Source organism: Coturnix japonica, chromosome 11 (genome assembly GCF_001577835.2).
Source record: "Coturnix japonica isolate 7356 chromosome 11, Coturnix japonica 2.1, whole genome shotgun sequence".
Lineage (NCBI taxonomy): Eukaryota > Metazoa > Chordata > Aves > Galliformes > Phasianidae > Coturnix > Coturnix japonica.
In genome coordinates, this window is record NC_029526.1 from 17,716,670 (window position 1) to 17,733,654 (window position 16,985).

The 16,985-nt window shown below is 48.1% G+C and overlaps 2 protein-coding genes across 2 annotated transcripts; one reads left to right on the top strand and one right to left on the bottom strand.

Moving 5' to 3' along the window:
* Positions 1-624: 624 nt before the first annotated feature.
* On the bottom strand, positions 625-2,712 carry MARVELD3 (MARVEL domain containing 3). The gene is made up of 3 exons (XM_015874310.2): positions 2,611-2,712; positions 2,360-2,451; positions 625-2,254 (listed from the first exon to the last, which is right to left on the bottom strand). Exons 1-3 carry the CDS (start codon positions 2,628-2,630, stop codon positions 1,644-1,646), a joined length of 723 nt encoding a protein of 240 aa, XP_015729796.1. The 5' UTR covers positions 2,631-2,712; the 3' UTR covers positions 625-1,643.
* A 5,323-nt stretch (positions 2,713-8,035) lies between these two features.
* On the top strand, positions 8,036-16,925 carry TAT (tyrosine aminotransferase). The gene is made up of 12 exons (XM_015874267.2): positions 8,036-8,142; positions 9,775-10,010; positions 10,225-10,329; positions 10,636-10,703; positions 11,041-11,199; positions 11,368-11,506; positions 12,094-12,146; positions 12,394-12,546; positions 13,337-13,465; positions 13,818-13,901; positions 15,354-15,452; positions 16,254-16,925. The coding sequence occupies exons 2-12, from the start codon at positions 9,776-9,778 to the stop codon at positions 16,395-16,397; spliced, it is 1,368 nt and encodes a 455-aa protein (XP_015729753.1). The 5' UTR covers positions 8,036-8,142; position 9,775; the 3' UTR covers positions 16,398-16,925.
* Positions 16,926-16,985: the final 60 nt, after the last annotated feature.

Consider the following 16,985-nt stretch of genomic DNA (forward strand, 5'->3'; position numbering starts at 1 on the left):
AGTTGTGCTGTAAGGCTCCCCTCCTTGAGCTCTGTGCTGCTTCTGCTCATCAGCCTTCCATACAAAATGCAGAACACTGAGGGTAGAGTTTGTAGTACCAAGTACTGGGCAGCTCTCTGTACCCTGCCAGAGGAATCCTGCCCTGTGAACTTGTGGATAACACCATACAGCTCTTTAGAAGTAATTGCAGCAAGCAAGCAGTATGGAATCAGTAGAAGAAATAGGGCCATGGTGGAGGTGGACTGTCCACATGAATCCCTGCATTCACTCAGTGCCTCTGGCTGCTAAAAGGAAGCAGAAGTCGCCTGAAGTGTTACAATGTAGAATTTACTGCAACCAGAAATATGAAAGTTCTGCAGCTTCAGCAATTGCAAAGATTTGGTCACTGGTGAAACTGGAGGTAAATGTATGACAAAGCACGCTTTTACAGTGCTGCTTTTTGGATTTATTTTTATCTCCTGCAGAGGTAGAGTTGGTCTGTTAAACCAGTGGTGATTAATCCTCATGTGGGTTAATGCACACGGTGGGCACTGCTCTGAAATGGCTTTTCATTCTGAGCATGGTATGTGAACCTGGTGCTCATCTTATTTTCTTTGATAAATCTACAAAAACAAAACCAACAAATTTCTGAAGAGAAAAATAGAAAACATCACCTTTATTTGTTCATAATACAAAATCAGTCTCATCTCCCTACCTTGCACACTAGAAACATTTTGCAAACAATACACATATGTCTTAAATCACCTCTGTGAGCTCCTAAAACTTCTGTCAGATGACTCAAACTTTGGGCTCTTCTTAAGCAAAATGGTTGTGTACGTGTTATATAAAGGACTGCTCCATCCAGAAAGGTGCCCTCACCCAGAGGGAAGCGAAAAGAAGGCACTGTGTCACAAATTAAGCTGAGTGTGTTCAACACCCTGCAAGTCTATTTCAGGAGTCTGATGGCAATATAAATGCCATATGAAAGCTGCCCCTTTAGCACCAACAGATCTTTATGAAGCAGGAATTGGCAGCCACAGCCACCAGCTTCACTGCTCGCTTTTAAGAGTTCCATTCACAGTGGACAGTCACAGGCCCTTTTTAAAAGCTCCAGCACGTGTGTCTGTGACACATTCTAGCCACGCCAGCTGCCTGATGTCATTACTGGCATTAATTAACCTACTGCTGGGAGGATTCTGGGTATGATGTTGCCCTAACCCAAGTACCCCAAGTACAAGGAGGCAAAAGGAAACCCTGAGCTCAGGTATGTGATCTCTCTCTCAGTCATCTACATTTAGGAACAAGGACTTCTCCAAAACTGAATTATCTTCCCAGGCCACAAAACCCACAAGACAAGTTTGCTATTTAGACAAAGCCTGTGCATTACTGTGTTTATAAGAACAGCAGTTAGCAGTGCATTCTCTGTCTCTGATATGTGCTGGAGAGGCAGAAGAGCCACCAGATGAAGACAATCTGTGGGGCCTATGTGTCCACTAATAATTTAACAGTGCTGATTCAAGTTTGAACTGCTTGATTTCACTATATTTGGAGCCATATTCTTGGTGGCTGCTCTGTTACAGTAATAAGAATGTATTGTCCCCAAGCAAGTCAAAGCATGCCACGAGGCTGGCAGAAATCAGGACTACTGGAGCAGAGGAATAATTCTATGGCTGCTGCATGTGCTCTGGCTTCCGTTTCAGTTTGTGAACTGTTCTGTATGCTCTGACAGCCAGTCCTGCACTAAGCAGGAACGCCACGACAGCCGCACAGCCCAGGAGGCCGGCAGCAATCTCTGCCCCGTGCATGCTGCAGCCGAAGCCCCGATAGCCTTTGCTTTGGTAAAGCTGCGCTCTCTCTTTGCACACTGATGATTCATAAACCCCCAGCAGGTGATGGAAGAAGTAGTACAGAGCGACCAGCAAACCCACTGCAACCCCGGCATCCAGGACACATTCCAGTAGGAGCCACGCCGGAAAACGCCACGGGATCCGCGCAACGCCGGCCAAAATCAGCGCACAAGAGAAAACCGTGAGGGCTCCGCCCACGGCCATGGCCGCCCTGGCGACGGGCACCTTGAGCTCCGTGAAACGCCGGTCCAGCTGCTGGGCTTTCTCCCCGTCCGCTCCGCTGAAGCCGCTGTACGCGCCGCCGTACGCGTAGTAGTAGATGCCGCCCTGCCCGGGGACGCCCGTGTATCCGCCCGCCGAGCCGTAGGACACGGAGCTGCAGACGAGGATGAGCGCGGCGAGCAGCGCTCCCAGCAGCTGGCAGCAGGCTGCAACGACAAGCGGGACGGGATGTACAGGGGCGGGGCCGGGCCGGGCCGCACGATGCACCGGCACGGAAGGAGCGGCCCCCGCCTACCCCCGGCCCCGCTCACCCCGGCCCGTGCGCAGGTACCGGCAGCGGCGGCATTCCAGCAGCCCCGGAGAGTCGGAGCGGCACCGCGGCGGCCCCGCTCCGGGCACGGCGCTGCAGGGAGACAACGGCGGGAGAGACAACGGTGTGAGCGGCAGCGCCGGGAGCCGCGCAACCCCCCGCACCCGGCCACCCCCAACCCCCGCATCCCTCACGGCTGCCGCCCGCCCCGCCCCGCAGTCCCGGCCGTCCCGACCCGTCGTGGCCGCTCACCGCCCGCTCCCGTCCGCCATGGCCGCGCGAACCCAGGTACCGGGGGAGGAGCGGAGGCCGCGGGGCGGTGCCCGGTGCGGCGGTGCCCGGCTCTGCTCCTCCGCCCGGGGGCGCCCCGTTCCTCTGCCGGCGCCGCGTCGCTGTGAGCAGCTGTCACTGCGGCTGGGAGGAAATCAACTGAGCCTTTGTTTGCTGGTAGTTGCTGGGGTGAAGGCAAGTGGGAGAAAAAACAAACGTAGAGCAACACGGAGACACAGAAGGAAACAGGACACAGCCAGAAAGCTCTTCTCCAAGGGTTTGCCCAGCTGCTGCCTGGAAAAGTGTTAGTACTGCAAGGAAGTGCTCCTGTTACATTCAGGAGAAGAGACTTTCAGGGAAACATTAGTCCAGGAGGCCTCGGTGTCTGAGTGCACCAGGAGAGTCAGCACAAAGGTGCAGAAACACATTTCCTCCATCTGTAACAACAGTGAGATCACTTCACTCTTCTGTCCTTGCAGGGGAACCAGCAGCAGATCTGCAGCCTGGTGCACTGAGAGGCCTGCAGGGCGGGCTGTGGTGCAGCCTCAGCGCTGCAGGACAGCAAACAGCCTCCGGCCCGTTTCACACTGCTGCATGAAGTGGGGCTCTGCAAACTTGCCTTAAAATCTACCTTGCTGTGGATAAGAGAGTAGCAAAACAAAATGGGTTCTTGTTTTTCTCCAGTTCAGATAGAGGGGGCAGGAGCTTTGTGAAGTTAGGAAATGGAGAGGCCACGTGGAGCCCAGGCTGGGGGCTTTGGACACTGTGCAAGTGTTCATCAATAGACCCTCACGCATGTTTTGATGTGCTCACATTGCAGCCCGTCCTTGCTGCTGGGAAGAGGATGGGTGTAAAATTCTTAGCAACACTTCATTTAGTTTTAGAATCAAAGGCAATACCATTTTGCCTAGTAGAGCTGTTAATTGTTATGAAAGGTATATCAACAACCAAACTGAGTAACTGTGAGTAATAATAAGGGATCAAATAGTCATTTCTTCTGCAGTGTTGCTGCTGGTCCTTCAGCAACCTGAGCCAAAACTGTCCTTGGATTTTGTGATGCTGGAATTAGTTATTTATTAAAAAAAAAAAAAAAAGAAAAAGAAAAAAAGACAGAGCTGAGAAGTGCTGTTGATTTGGTGACACATCAATGTTCCACTAGAATGTTTGCTGCCGGGTATGAACTTCAGGTCATTGCTTTTCTGATTCAATCATATTCAGTTGCTATGACTGAACTGAGAACTGTTACCAAAATGTTTTACATCACTTGTGCTCAAATTATTGCAGCAGATAAACCAGCTGAACATGGTCAACGTCAGCACTGCCTTTTGGGTTCCTGTCCTCAACAAGGAGCGACAGTCTAGAGAAGAGAGCAACCAGCTCTGTTAACCTTTGCTTTGGCTTCTTTTGTTTTTTTCTTTTTTTCCTCTTCTGTTTCTGGCTGCTCCTGATGTCATTGCCTCATGATGGGGAGGGAAGGGCCAGGCCTTGCTGCCATGGGCCAGGAGCTCTCACCTGGTTCAGTGCCCTCCCTGGGAACTTGCAGGGTGAAGTAGAAAGAACAAGGCATGAACTGCTTCATAGTTCTCCAGCACGAGGCAGCTGGGAGCTGCAGCACAATCCCTGCTGAACACCACAAACAGGTTTACTGTCTCATAAATAAATAGTCATGGAAACGGTGAGTGCAGCACAATGACAGAGCAGCTGTGCTGCAGGAAAGAACAGGAGCTTTTTGTGAATCACAGACTGAACTCGAGTCCACAGTGTCATCCTGTTGCGAAAAAAGCTAACATCACTAGGATGTATAAACATAAATGTCACACGTAGGACATGTGAAGAAATTCTGCTCCCTCCTCCCCTGCTTTTTGCTCTTTTCTACAACAAAAGAAAGTTCTGGAAATACAACCTATGAAACAAGACTCAGCCCGGTCCTCTCATTTGCCTGAAAAAGTGCCTGTTGACAGCTCACAGGCTGGTCAATAAGGAGGCACTTTAACAACCTGCAAACTTATAAAAAAGCTGTTGTAAAGAGAAGGGTAAGGTTTTGTCCTCCCTGTCTGCCATTGGCATGATCAGGAAGCAGTGATCTTAATTTGAAGCAAAAGAGATGTGATTTAGGCACCCTCAAAGAAAAATAAAGAAGAAAAATAGACGCGCCCTACGTCTAGTGCTTCCTAAGTTGGAGGGAAGTTGCTGCTGGATCAGCTTAGCAGGGCATGTTGTAGGTCTCCATCACTGGAGCTCATATTCAGTCATGGGAGCAGTTGACCTCTCTGTGCTCTGAAAGAAAAGTGCCTCAGGATGCCTATGACACTCGCCAAAAGCTCATGTTGTCCCCTTGTCCTACAGAGACATCGTATTCCTTTCCATCTCATCCCCATTGGCTGGTTACTGCCCGCATGGCTTCAAGGCCATCCAAGGGGCAGTTGTCTCAACAAATGATGCAACAGAACAAGTATCTGAAGTCATACCTCAAACATGAGGTACACACTTACGCAACACTTGTCTGGATGTAAGCAAAGAACAAGGCTTGGAAAGGTGCTTGTCTTCCCCGTGCCTGCACCCAGGAGCCACTCACACGGCCACTAATGTGGAGCATTCTTTGCTGCAGCTCTAGGACGGCCTGTTAATCCTTCCCTGTGGCTGCTGGGCCCGTAGTCAGCACTGCTGCTGACACTCCATGAGCGTGGGATGCTCACTGCTTTGCTCAGTTAGAAATGTCTTGGGAGCCAGTAATCACAAAATTCACTGGAGCCAAGGAGTCCTCACGTCTGTTTGTTCATCTAAAGGAAAGATTAATAAGAAAATGATTAAAAATAAAGGGGAAAATTACATACTTGGTTGTTAAAGACCAATACTACTAGAAAGGTTTTGTTAGGGCTGTGCCAGTGTCAGAAAGAAGCAGACAGAAATTGCTGGAAAAATAAACTGAATGCAAAGAGGTAATTACTGAAGTGATCTGTAATTGATCCTGCTAGATTTTTGTGCAGAGCAGCTGAGTGTCTGTCCCTGGATCAGCAGGGACAAAAGCTGCTGAATTGGCAGCACAGGGCATATGTGCAAAACTCTACTGGAGCCGGTCCTGCCTGCAGCCCAACTGAAAGCATAGATTTGCCAGTGTAGCAATGCTTGCATCCATGTTCCACTCAAGCAGCCATTTGTCAGTCCTCAGTCCTCCTTCACAATTGTGGCTCATCTTGGAAGTGGGAGCTGCTTGTTTTTGTTGGTTCGATGTCTATTCACAGAAACAGTCTTTGGAGCAGTTGTGATACAAGAGCAAGGCAGAACCAAGGAAACATCAAAGCCATCATCAGTTTCTTCCTTCAATAAGACAAAGGCCCATTGCTGATGCTAGAGAAGAAAAAGGAAGCTGAAGAATTACAAAACAATAAACCCATAGGGAGGAGCTGCTGAGAAAGAGGAGCAGATGGTGGTGTGAGGGCTGGTGGGGTACAGAGGACACCAGCTGCCTCTCTGGAAGAATCGTGCACTGCAGACTATGGACACCTCTTGCTGCATTATGCATGGATTGGCTCCACCGGATTTGGAAAACCTGAAATGCTGAGCCGTGTGCTCACGCTTTGGTCCTGGGAGGCTTTTGGGCATGCAGTGATGGAGATGGCTGTATGGCATGGGACTGTCCAGATAAGTACTGTAGTCATTCAGGGGGAGGAGAAGGGCATAGCAGTGGCAGGATAAACCCACTGACCTCATTGCACTGTGTCTGTCTGGACAGGTTCTCATCCTTATGTAACTGTGTCTACCTGTGCCTCCAGAGCCACATTTTTCCCCTCTTGGCAGCAGGCCACCCCACCATGCCCTCCCCTGAACCCCACTGCAGTGTGCAGGATTATGGGTAGAGCTCTGGTTGCATCACATTCGGGGTTGTTGCAAGGCAGAACACGCAGCAGTGTCCTTGAGACCTCCCAGCAGCAAATTTAGCCCTGGTAGGGCTGCAGCATGGCAAGAGATGAGGCCAGCTGGGAGAAGTGAGAAAATTACCCACAGGTGCATGGAGAGTACACATCTGAGCTTTTGAAGGTCATCCATTTCAGGCTTCAGAAAAGGAGGAAAAACTAAAGCTGTACATCTCTCAACAGAAGAGAATATAAACAGCTTCAAAGCTTCAAAACAAGGTATTTCCATGTTAGATGTTTTTAAAGGCATTATTCCTTGTCCACATCCCCCAGGGGTGGCTGCTGTGGGAGCCTGCCAGTCAAGCTGGGAGTGTCTGTCCAGCCCCACTGCCTGCAACCCACCAAGTCACAGCCCATCTCCAGAACCTACATCACCAGCTCCTGTTGTGCCCTCGGCAGCACCCAGTATTGGACTGCAGACAACAGCAGACTGCAACTCCCCAGCAGTATTAACCCAGACCCATGGCCAGGGCTGAGAGGGTCACACCACTGCACCTGGGGAGATGCAGCCTTATTGCTGGTAATGCAGTGGGCATGTGCTAAGCACAGGTGGTCCTCTTTTCCAACACAAGAACAGAGTGGGTATGACCAGAAAAAAAAATAAAAACAACGGGTTACTGCTGCCCTCTGCAATGGAGATGTCAGCAGTTTGTTTGCCAGGAGATAGCAGGATGCCTCCTGCCTGTCAGCAGCTCTTTGATCTCCAGCCATTTGCTGTCAGGGCAGTAGAGGAAGATTCTTAGCAGCCCTTGGAAGATAGGAAGGGTGCAGATGTCTCTTATTTATCCCTGGGCTGTAGCAGGCAAAGGGGCAAGAAGGCAGAGATTTTACATCACTCATGAAGAAAGAGCCTTCTGGTAATGGCATCATTTGTGCTCTGCAATGCTATCAGAGGGGAGGGAATTTCATCATCTCTCTTATCTGCTGAAATGATGAGAGTTTGCTTGGGCATTGCGACAACAACAAAACCAAACAACAACAACAAAAAAGGTAACTTGGGCTTCCTTTAACCCCTCAGCTCCTGGTGCCTGCTAGGGAAGTGCTTCCCTCCCATCATCCTATAGGCAGATATCCCCTCTGTGTAACGGTGCCACAGTGTTTTTTCTCAGCAGCAAGAACTCAGAGCCTTTGAAGTGGGCAGGACATACCAATACTACCTGCTGGTTTCAGAGTCCACCAACCCACTCTTGGTGCATTACAAGATGCTAGGGCTGGAATACTGGCCTTTGTGCTATGGGATTCTTCCTCTTCCCCCACCACCAAGCCTTCAAGTGAGAGAGAAGTAATTCAGGTGGGTGGTGGTCCAGGGCTTCCAGGAAACAAAGCTGTGGCCCTCTGTAGGCTAACTCAGAAAGAGTTAATGTGCAGGCATGTTCCAGGTATTTGCAGTGAACTTGGTTACAGAAGAGAGGGCGTTTTTGGGTGGAGAGAGCAGCCCTCTCTGTGAGCCAATGGCTAAAGGATTCTGTCCCAACGCCCAGTTTGGGGGCTTATTTCATGGGCAAGAATTTGCAGGAATTCCTTCTTAACATTTGTCCTGGATAAAAAGTAGGGACTGGACCTCCAAGCTTGTTGGTGATTCCCTCTCTGCTGTTAGAAGGTAATGTACAATCCTCTGGTACCTTTTTTGGTGATGCTGATGTGTGGGGAGTGTTTCCCTGTCTGCCTATGCTGAAGGCATCTATTCTGCCTGCATATGCAGCTTCTCTTTGCATGTTGCAAGGTGTTTTGAAGACTGCTGAGATGTGCATTATGCACTGGAACTCATCTCTGTTGTTGAACAGAGACACACAACTCATTTATTTGCTTGGTTTTCATGCAGTTACGAAGAACTGATGTGGTTCTTCAATTACCCTTCTTTTGGTACAAAGGACACCCAGATGGTATTAGAAGTAGGGAACGTTAAGTCTTCTTTTGTCACTACCACCTTTTAGATCTATCTCAGTTGCTTTAAAGAGGAAGCACTGCTGGTAGAGCAACTTCAGAAGCATGGGGCACCTCTATGAACAAACCTTACTGAATCAGTGAGATATCTATTTATGCGGCAAATCCTGCCTGCACCAGGTAATGCAGCGACCCTTTCAGTGTTGGGAGGGTCAGCTTTCTCCCTTGTTTGTCATGTCTGGAATATCTGTGAAGATGGCATCTAACAGCTGATGGGGCTATATAACTGCCATCAGGAATGGGTCACAGTTCAGTGAATTGTCCTTTAGTGGAGCAGAGGAAAAGGAGTATGGGCAGCTGATGGAAGGATTACAAGGCACAATACTGATGTCAGAATAGGCTTGGTGGATAAGGAGGTCTCTGCTGGCCTTGTCCGTAACCTTCTCCTGAGGTAGCAGCTCTTAAGCTCTTGCTTAAGAATGATAATTTGGTGATACGTGCTCAAGTACATATAACACTGTCTTGCCTACTTTTGGAGGTCTAGAAGGCAGCTGTTCCTCTGCTGTGCCTTGCTTGTTAGCCAGCCTCAGGCAGGACTGCAGGCACTTTGCCTGGGATGGTGTCACCACCTTGACTTCCCTCATGACACCACCAGCATTTCTTCACTGATTTTAAGCACTGCCTTTTGTTCTGGAGTCTGGTTTGGACTGTTTGGAGTGTTGATCTCTGCTGACAGAGACAAGTAATCCATAACCTACACCCTAATAGTGTTAATTGTATCCTGATAAGACAGTATCAGAACTACTCTTTTGTTATTTAAATTTTAATTTTAACAGCACTGTATTTCTATCTGCAGACTGGAGGGACTTTTTGGGGGTGGTACACATACATACAGGGTTACAACTTGGGGTCTGCAAGTTAATAACTGGCAGGTGGGAGAGCAACACAAGACCTGGCCTTCTATTAGCAGAACACTGAATCTACAGCCATGCAATGGCGACAGCATGCTGCTAACTACTAGATTATGAATTTATGATTTAGCAGGACTGCTCCTCTCCAGCACAGCAATTGTGCCCACGCTAAGAAACAATATGACTAGCACAGGGAAATGCCTTTGTCTTTCCCACTCCATTGTGAGCTCATTTGTGTGTGGAGATTCATTCCCTCCTGGTCCTAAGTACAGCTCTGCTTGCTGCTAGTGACTGGTTTGCAAGTAGGCAGCAGGCAGTTCTGCAGCTTTCAGAAGTTTTGGTTTTGGAGAGTGATAGGCAGTGCCTCCCAGATGGGCAGAGCCTTCAGCTGGCATGTGTTAACCAAGCTCAGGAAATTTACCACTATCAACTTTCAGGATGGACTCATACCTGATCCAAGTGAATGGCCAAGGAGATCATGTCCCCCTGTTGGATATTCATCTCAAGACCAATGGAAACAGCATGTCGCTGGGAAAGATGAAGGGTCGGAAGCCAAGATGGGCTGTCAGGGCTTCTGAAATGTCAAAGAAGACTTTCAATCCTGTCAGAGCCATCGTAGACAGCATGAAGGTGGAGCCCAACCCAAAGAAATCCGTGATCACCTTGTCTTTAGGTGAGCACAGTGCTGTGGCTGAAGCCTCTGAGCAGTGAGGTGGCCTGTGGGGCTGCCAGAATTGCAGGGCTCTGAACTGCAAAACTTGTGGGAAACAGCAGAATGTGCCAGGTTGGCACACAGCTCTGTGCCTTCTGTGCCTGACACAGATCACTGAGAACTGATTTTGTTTTTTTCCCATTCTGTTTTTTGTTATTTTTCAATCTTTGAAAAGGAGACCCAACAGTCTTTGGGAACCTTCCCACCAATGATGAGGTCACACGAGCTATGAAGGAGGCTTTGGACTCAGGACGTTACAATGGCTATGCTCCGTCCATCGGTAAGCTGACATAGTTTAGGCATGTGGCAAGTCCTTCCCCACAGCAGGTTTATGGAATCTACAGACATCCCTCCAGTAGCACTCTGCAGCTGCCCTTGTCAGTCCCATGAACTCACAGATGTGTGTCTTCCAGATGCCCTGGGGCAGGAATGGTCTCTGCCACCGTGAAACAGTGTCATTGACAAATGGGCTTACTCTGGCTGGGCAGGCACCTGTGAACCTTGTCCTGGAAAAACAAACAAACTAGCAAAAACCAGAGATGCTCTGTCAAAACCTGTCTGTCATGTGTGGTTCTTCTCTCCACAGGCTACCAGTCCTGTCGAGAAGCGGTGGCTGCATATTACAACTGCCCAGAAGCACCATTGGAGGCCCAGGTACTGGTGTCCAGCTGAGGTACAGCCGCTGCAGTATGGTAGTGGTAGTGTGGTGCTGCTGCCCATGCCTAGCCCATGTGGCACGGGACCCCTGCCCAGCTCTTGTCATTCCCTGTCTAGCCATGGGAACTGTGGGTAGCTCATGGCCTTGTTCCACACCAACCTGCTGCTCCCTTTCCCTGCCTTGGACTGTTCTCTTCCACCTTTCTTGGAAGGATATTAAGTTCTCTAGCTGTTGGAGACTCCCTGACTTCAGTCAGGCTCCAAACTCGTTCTATGTGGCTGGGGATCCTCAGAGTGGCTGCACTTTCCACTCACTCCTGTGTGTTCTTTGCAGGACGTCATCTTAACAAGTGGCTGCAGCCAGGCCATAGAACTTGCCTTGGCGGTGCTGGCTAACCCAGGCCAGAACATCCTGGTGCCACGGCCTGGCTTCTCTCTCTACAAGACTCTGGCACTGTCCATGGGAATTGAAGTTAAATTTTACAATCTCAAGGTAAGTTGTGGAGAGGACAGTCCTAGCGCCTCTGCCTCTTAAAAATATAGAAATAAAAATCTTGACCCTGCCTGGGAAATGGGTGAATATGAGGGTGAGCACCCTTGGGCACCTTGTCACTCTGTAGTAAGTGCAATTCCTCCACTGTACTTCCCCTTTTTTCATCAGCCAGAGAAGTCCTGGGAAATTGACCTGAAGCACTTGGAATCGCTGGTGGATGAGAAAACAGCTTGTATAATCGTGAACAACCCATCAAACCCCTGTGGGTCTGTGTTCAGCAAGAGCCACCTCCAGAAGATCCTGGCAGGTAGGACTGTATGTGTGTATTTGGGCCTCAGCTGCAGTCTCGTGTTTGCCCAAACTGCAGTGCCTGGGTCACCATGTTTCTGCAAGGCTGTGGATGTTGTTCTGCAGTGTAATAGCAGTACTACATGAAGCAGTGCTGTGCTCCAGGGGTTTGTCTCTTACCTCATGACTGACTGCAGCCTTGGACTGCACCCTGGGCTTGCTCAGTATGAAGAGTTTGCCTTTTCTCAACAAGAACATGTTGAATGTCTGTCCTGGTATTTCTGAGATGGCCAGTGTGGCTTGGGTCACTCATTTCTCCACTCTGGCTCCACAGAAAGTGTGTTCACAGGAAGCCCTATGGTTCCTGAGCACTGGCCAGCCAGTGCAGGAGCTGTGCTACCTATATCTACACGTGAGAGCAGAAGTAGGCTCATCCAGGACAGGGCTCTCCAAGTAGGAGAGGAGGCTCTCCTTGTAGGAGGAGGAGAGGGACCCACTTCCCTGGGGCAGAATTTCCCTCAGGATCTTCCAGGCCCTGTAGAAAAGGGCAAGTCTGCTCCCATGGAGGACACAGGATGTCTAGGCTGAATGCTCTCTCTCCCACAGTGGCATCAAGACAGTGTGTGCCCATCCTTGCTGATGAGATCTATGGAGACATGGTGAGTGTTCATCGCAGCCTTTTGCACCCTTGCACTACCTGTCTTTTCTGCTGCACTTACCCTTTGGCCACGGCACAGAGCTCTTCAGAGGTGACAAATAGCTTCTCTACCCTGTACTGTGTCTGAGCCCATGCCTGTAATATGCTGTCCTGGGCGTACATTTCATGTCCTGCTTCATTTTATGCACATTCCCCCCAGCTTTCACAGTGAGACACGGTGACAGCCCTCACACAGCTACCTCTTGCAGGTGTTTGCTGACTGCAAATATGAGCCCATTGCAACTCTCAGCACCAATGTGCCCATCTTGTCCTGCGGTGGCTTGGCAAAGCGGTGGCTGGTCCCTGGCTGGCGGATGGGCTGGATCCTAATCCATGACAGGAGAGACATCTTTGGTAATGAGGTGAGAACTGCCAAGTGTCACTGTCATGACAACAGATCTGCAGTGTCCTCAGTGTTTGGATTAGCAGGGCTTTGAGTGATAGAATCATGTACTGCTCTTTTGCTTTTGTGTGTGTGTTACCCCATTGCTTACATGCTTTTCTTCACATGCTGGGCCTTCATGTCTCTTTTTTACTTCATCTGCACCCGTATGTTCCTTTTACTCTCATCTTGTTTGTGTGCTTCTGCTCTTTTCTCAAATAGCTCCAGTGTTTGTTGATGGTATTGAATGGTTTATCCAGCAGTCTCTGGGGTCTGTGTGCTCTCATAAGTTTTCTCTTAAAAGTGGGACCAAAATTCCAAGCCATGTAGCCAGTGTTTTGTCTGGCTATTCATACATGTTATGAGGGCAAACTCTGCAAGCTACTGCAGTGACCTTTCTACCCAGGAGTGAGTGAGCAGAAAAGCTAATGTTAGTTCTCCCTAGTTGACTTTGAAAGTGTGGAGTGTGGGCACAAACCTAATGGACATGTAAAGTGGTATTTGGATTAGCTCTGATTTTATTTAGTCACAGTATTAACTGTTTAAGTCAGACTGGGAAGCTCAAAAGGATATTTCTGCTGGCATTACGGTCTTCAGCTGAGGAACAGAGAATGACAGTGTAAATAATCTGTAGATACCTGGCATGTAGACAAATAAGTGTTCTGAAGGACTTATTTGCTTGCCGAAGAGAAATTCTACAGACAGTAGGCCCTCAAGCCTTCAGAAAAGCACAGTCTGAGCACAGTCTGCAAATACCGTATTTCTTTCAGATCAGAGATGGCCTTATCAGGCTGAGCCAAAGGATCCTAGGACCCTGTACGATTGTCCAAGGAGCACTGGAACATATCTTGCACAGGACACCCCCTGACTTCTACCACAACACCCTCAGCATCCTTAAGGTAATCAGGCTGTAACAGGTCAGTAGTTTGTTCAGTTGTTATTTGGAGTGGGGGAATCAGTATCTCTCTAGCTTATTGCTGCGGCAGGAATACTGGCTGTGACAGGCAGCCCAGCCTTGGAGCCAGAGCTGGTGACCCAGATGGTAGAGCATTAAGCCCTGGCTTGCTTATTTCAGTTCAGTAATGTCGACCTTCCTCAAGGCCATAATCAGCCATACTGTTTGCATTCCTTGCCCCTTTATTTGCAGTGGGCAAACTTGTTCATAGTCCTGGTCCAGAACTTGGTTTCAATTTGCTAACCAGCTTCCTAGAGTTTCTCCAGTTGTTGAACTTTTTCCTTTCTACTTTTCAGTCCAATGCTGATCTTTGTTATGCTGCTCTGTCAGCTATCCCAGGCCTCCAACCTGTTCGACCTGCTGGAGCCATGTACCTCATGGTAAGTGAGGAGGATTTCAGTCATCACTGGTTACCCTAGAACTCTTTACTGGTAATTACCAATGGCATCAGGGTAGTACTTGACACCAGGTCTCCATGAATCTTCACATTGCCCAGCACAGTGGAATCATCCCTTGGTCATTTTAGAAGGCCAGGATATGTTGCTTACTTCTCACTGAGCAGAAGCTGCTAAATTTCATTTTCTTGAACCTGCAAAGACCTCAAGGACTTGTACTTTGCAAAAAAATGTTGTTTTACCTTAATTTGAAGCAAGATGACGATGCCATAGGAAGGCCCTATACCATGCCAGATTATCACACCTGCTGCTGAAAGTGTAACCTTCCTTCTACACAGCTGTCTTCTACCTATGCTGTTGCCTCTTTTTCTGCCTTCTTCAGTATCTGTTAGGTTTGTTTTTCTGTTGTTCTTTTTGTGTTTGTTCGTTTGTTTTTTAATTCTTCATAGTATAGTAAAACGTTCTTTCTCGTCATAACAAGCTCCACTGAAACGTTTAATTCCCAAGTTCAGTACATTTTTTTTTCTTTTATTTTGATCTCATAATGTCTTAATTTTTATCAGCTTTAGAGATGGTGAACTCAGAAATGGAAATATACTGCAACATCAGTCTCACGCATACTCAACAGATAAATCTTTATCAGTTTACCAGTAGCCAATCTTACCCAGAGTTATAGTCATTCGTATACTGCTTATGTAGAGGGATAGCTCTAAGGCTTGTTCACAGCCCTAGTATTTTTGTAGTATCTGAACACTTATTCCATATGAAATCAGCTGGTAAAATTTTTCTTCTGCTGGCTTTTTCAGACCTTTTGTACACAAATTATCTCTCTCCTGTTTTATTTATGAATATTTTCATGAGATGTCTTTGGTTATGTGATAATGGGAATACAGAGCAGAAATAGTTATTGAACATTTCTTATTTATTTTGTGATTTTACCAGTTATATCATTCACACTTGTTTCACCACAAAGAATTCTTCATAGTATTTTAGACCTTGCAGTCTTAAAAAACAAACAAACGAAAAAAAACACCTTGTTCATTTATCTCTTTTTCTTAGCTTATGGATTTCTTGCATGATGGGATTACTGGTTGATATTGGGTAGAGTTCTCTTTCACACTTTTTTTTCCTTATCTTATTTATCCCTTCTCATTTTTAATTGGTTCTGGTATCCATGCTACCAGCTTTTGACTAAAGTTGTCCTTAACTGAAATTCCAGCTTTGGGCAGCTAGTTTTACATTTACTTTACTTCTTAAAAATTCTCCAGTTTTCACTGATATGTTTTTGTTTGTCTCTCATGTTCAACTCAGCCAAAATGATGAGCAAAAGTTCCTGAGCATGGACAGCTGCATTTGGCTGGGAAATTGTTGAGCAATGTGGGTAAGCAGGGACATGGTATATAGTATCAGTTGCCATGTTTCATCCTTTTACTGCAGGTTGAAATTGAAATGGAGCATTTTCCTGAATTTGAAAATGATGTGGAGTTCACTGAGCGGCTCATCTCAGAGCAGTCTGTGTTTTGCCTGCCAGCTACGGTGAGTCTGACATTGAGAGCCCCAGGCATCTCCTGGCCCTAAGCATAGGGAGAGAAGCAATAGGGGTTTGCATCCTTGAGCTCTGGGGACAGTCTGGAAATCTAGTATGAAATGTCCACAGCCTGTAATGGTGTGTATGTACTGCCTGTGAAGTCCAAGTGCAGTATAGGGATGGCAACTGGCAAGCTCCAGCTCACTAACAGTTCTTGGTCAAGCTGCCCGGATTGTCCTGAAGTTGCTCTTTATTTCAGTTGTTGGCAGAGTTGTATCCCTGAACTATATGTACCTCCTTGCCTCCTTGCTGAAGTCACTCTCTCAGAGGCCTTGGTACTGTTCCCACCTGTGCTCCTTCACATGCTCCATTCCCAGTCCCCCAAACTTGTAGGAAGAGATGACAGACTTAAGAATCGTGTCTATGTCTATGTCCATCCTGCTTTACATCCTGCACTGAATCCTAGCACCTCAGACATTCTCCAGCTCTGACCCTCTCTAACCCTTTGAGGAGAAGGGAGAATCCCTACCTCCTTATGGACCGTTCCCTGGTTCCTACATAGTCCATACAGTGCTTTGGCCTGTGACAGGCACAGCATTATGTCTTCACTAATAAGCTTTACAGAGGGAGCTGGAAGATTGGAATGGAACAATCAGTCTAGTGGAGAGAGAGTCCAACCATGCCATCCTCACTCTATGTTTTGTGCTGACCATTTTCACTTGTTGCCATAGAATATGGCCCCAAGGCAGGGCTCTGAGACACCAACAGTATCCCAAATAATCAGCCAGTTGCATTCTTTATCATTTCAGTGCTTTGAGTACCCAAACTTCTTCCGTGTGGTGATCACTGTACCTGAGGAGATGATCTTGGAGGCCTGCAGTCGCATTCAGGAGTTCTGCGAGATGCACTACCAGGCTGCTGAGGGTGCCCAGGATCTTGAGTGTGACAAATAGCTACAGCTGACCTCCTGCCTCTGCCAGTCTAGACCTTGTATGAGGTGGCAGACAGGGCTGCTTCCAGCCAGCACCACATCCCCCTGCCTGTAGGCAGGTGCTGTTCTGCTGCTTCACCTGTTTTGCTCCACAGACCCTTCAGCACTATAGAAAGAAGCAGACCTTCTCTCCTTTTCCACTGCACTTCCCGCACCCTCTGGCATCTGGTGTCTGTGGTCTCCATATACTCTGCATTTGCACCCCATACTTCTCTCTGTGCTGGCCACAAACCAGCAGGGACACCTGGCTGCTCCTGCACCAGGACCCACGGCATTGACCCTGAGTGGCCAGTAGTTCCTGCACTGCCTGCACTCCCCCTCTGGGGCAGGAGATGGCCATGATCTCAGAGGACAAGAGACACTCACCCACCTCTCACCTGTCTCATTACTTTAGGAGGCCAGAGTGCTTTATACCAAACCCTTTGTCCAGCAAAGGGAATAAGTTATTGTGACTTTTTTTTATTAATAAATCTTCTGACGTGGCAGCCACCATGATGTGTATGGGCTGGTGCCCAGTGGGTCACTCTTGTTCAGCCTGTGGTGCCCCATG

Coding starts and splice junctions, on each gene's coding strand:
- TAT (XM_015874267.2), top strand. CDS start 9,776: ATGGACTCATACCTGATCCAAGTGAATGGCCAAGGAGATCATGTCCCC. Junction 10,330..10,635: donor TGGCTATGCTCCGTCCATCG/GTAAGCTGACAT, acceptor TTCTCTCCACAG/GCTACCAGTCCTGTCGAGAA. Junction 13,466..13,817: donor ACACCCTCAGCATCCTTAAG/GTAATCAGGCTG, acceptor TCTACTTTTCAG/TCCAATGCTGATCTTTGTTA.
- MARVELD3 (XM_015874310.2), bottom strand. CDS start 2,630: ATGGCGGACGGGAGCGGGCG. Junction 2,452..2,610: donor ATGGCGGACGGGAGCGGGCG/GTGAGCGGCCAC, acceptor GTCTCCCTGCAG/CGCCGTGCCCGGAGCGGGGC. Junction 2,255..2,359: donor GTACCTGCGCACGGGCCGGG/GTGAGCGGGGCC, acceptor TTGTCGTTGCAG/CCTGCTGCCAGCTGCTGGGA.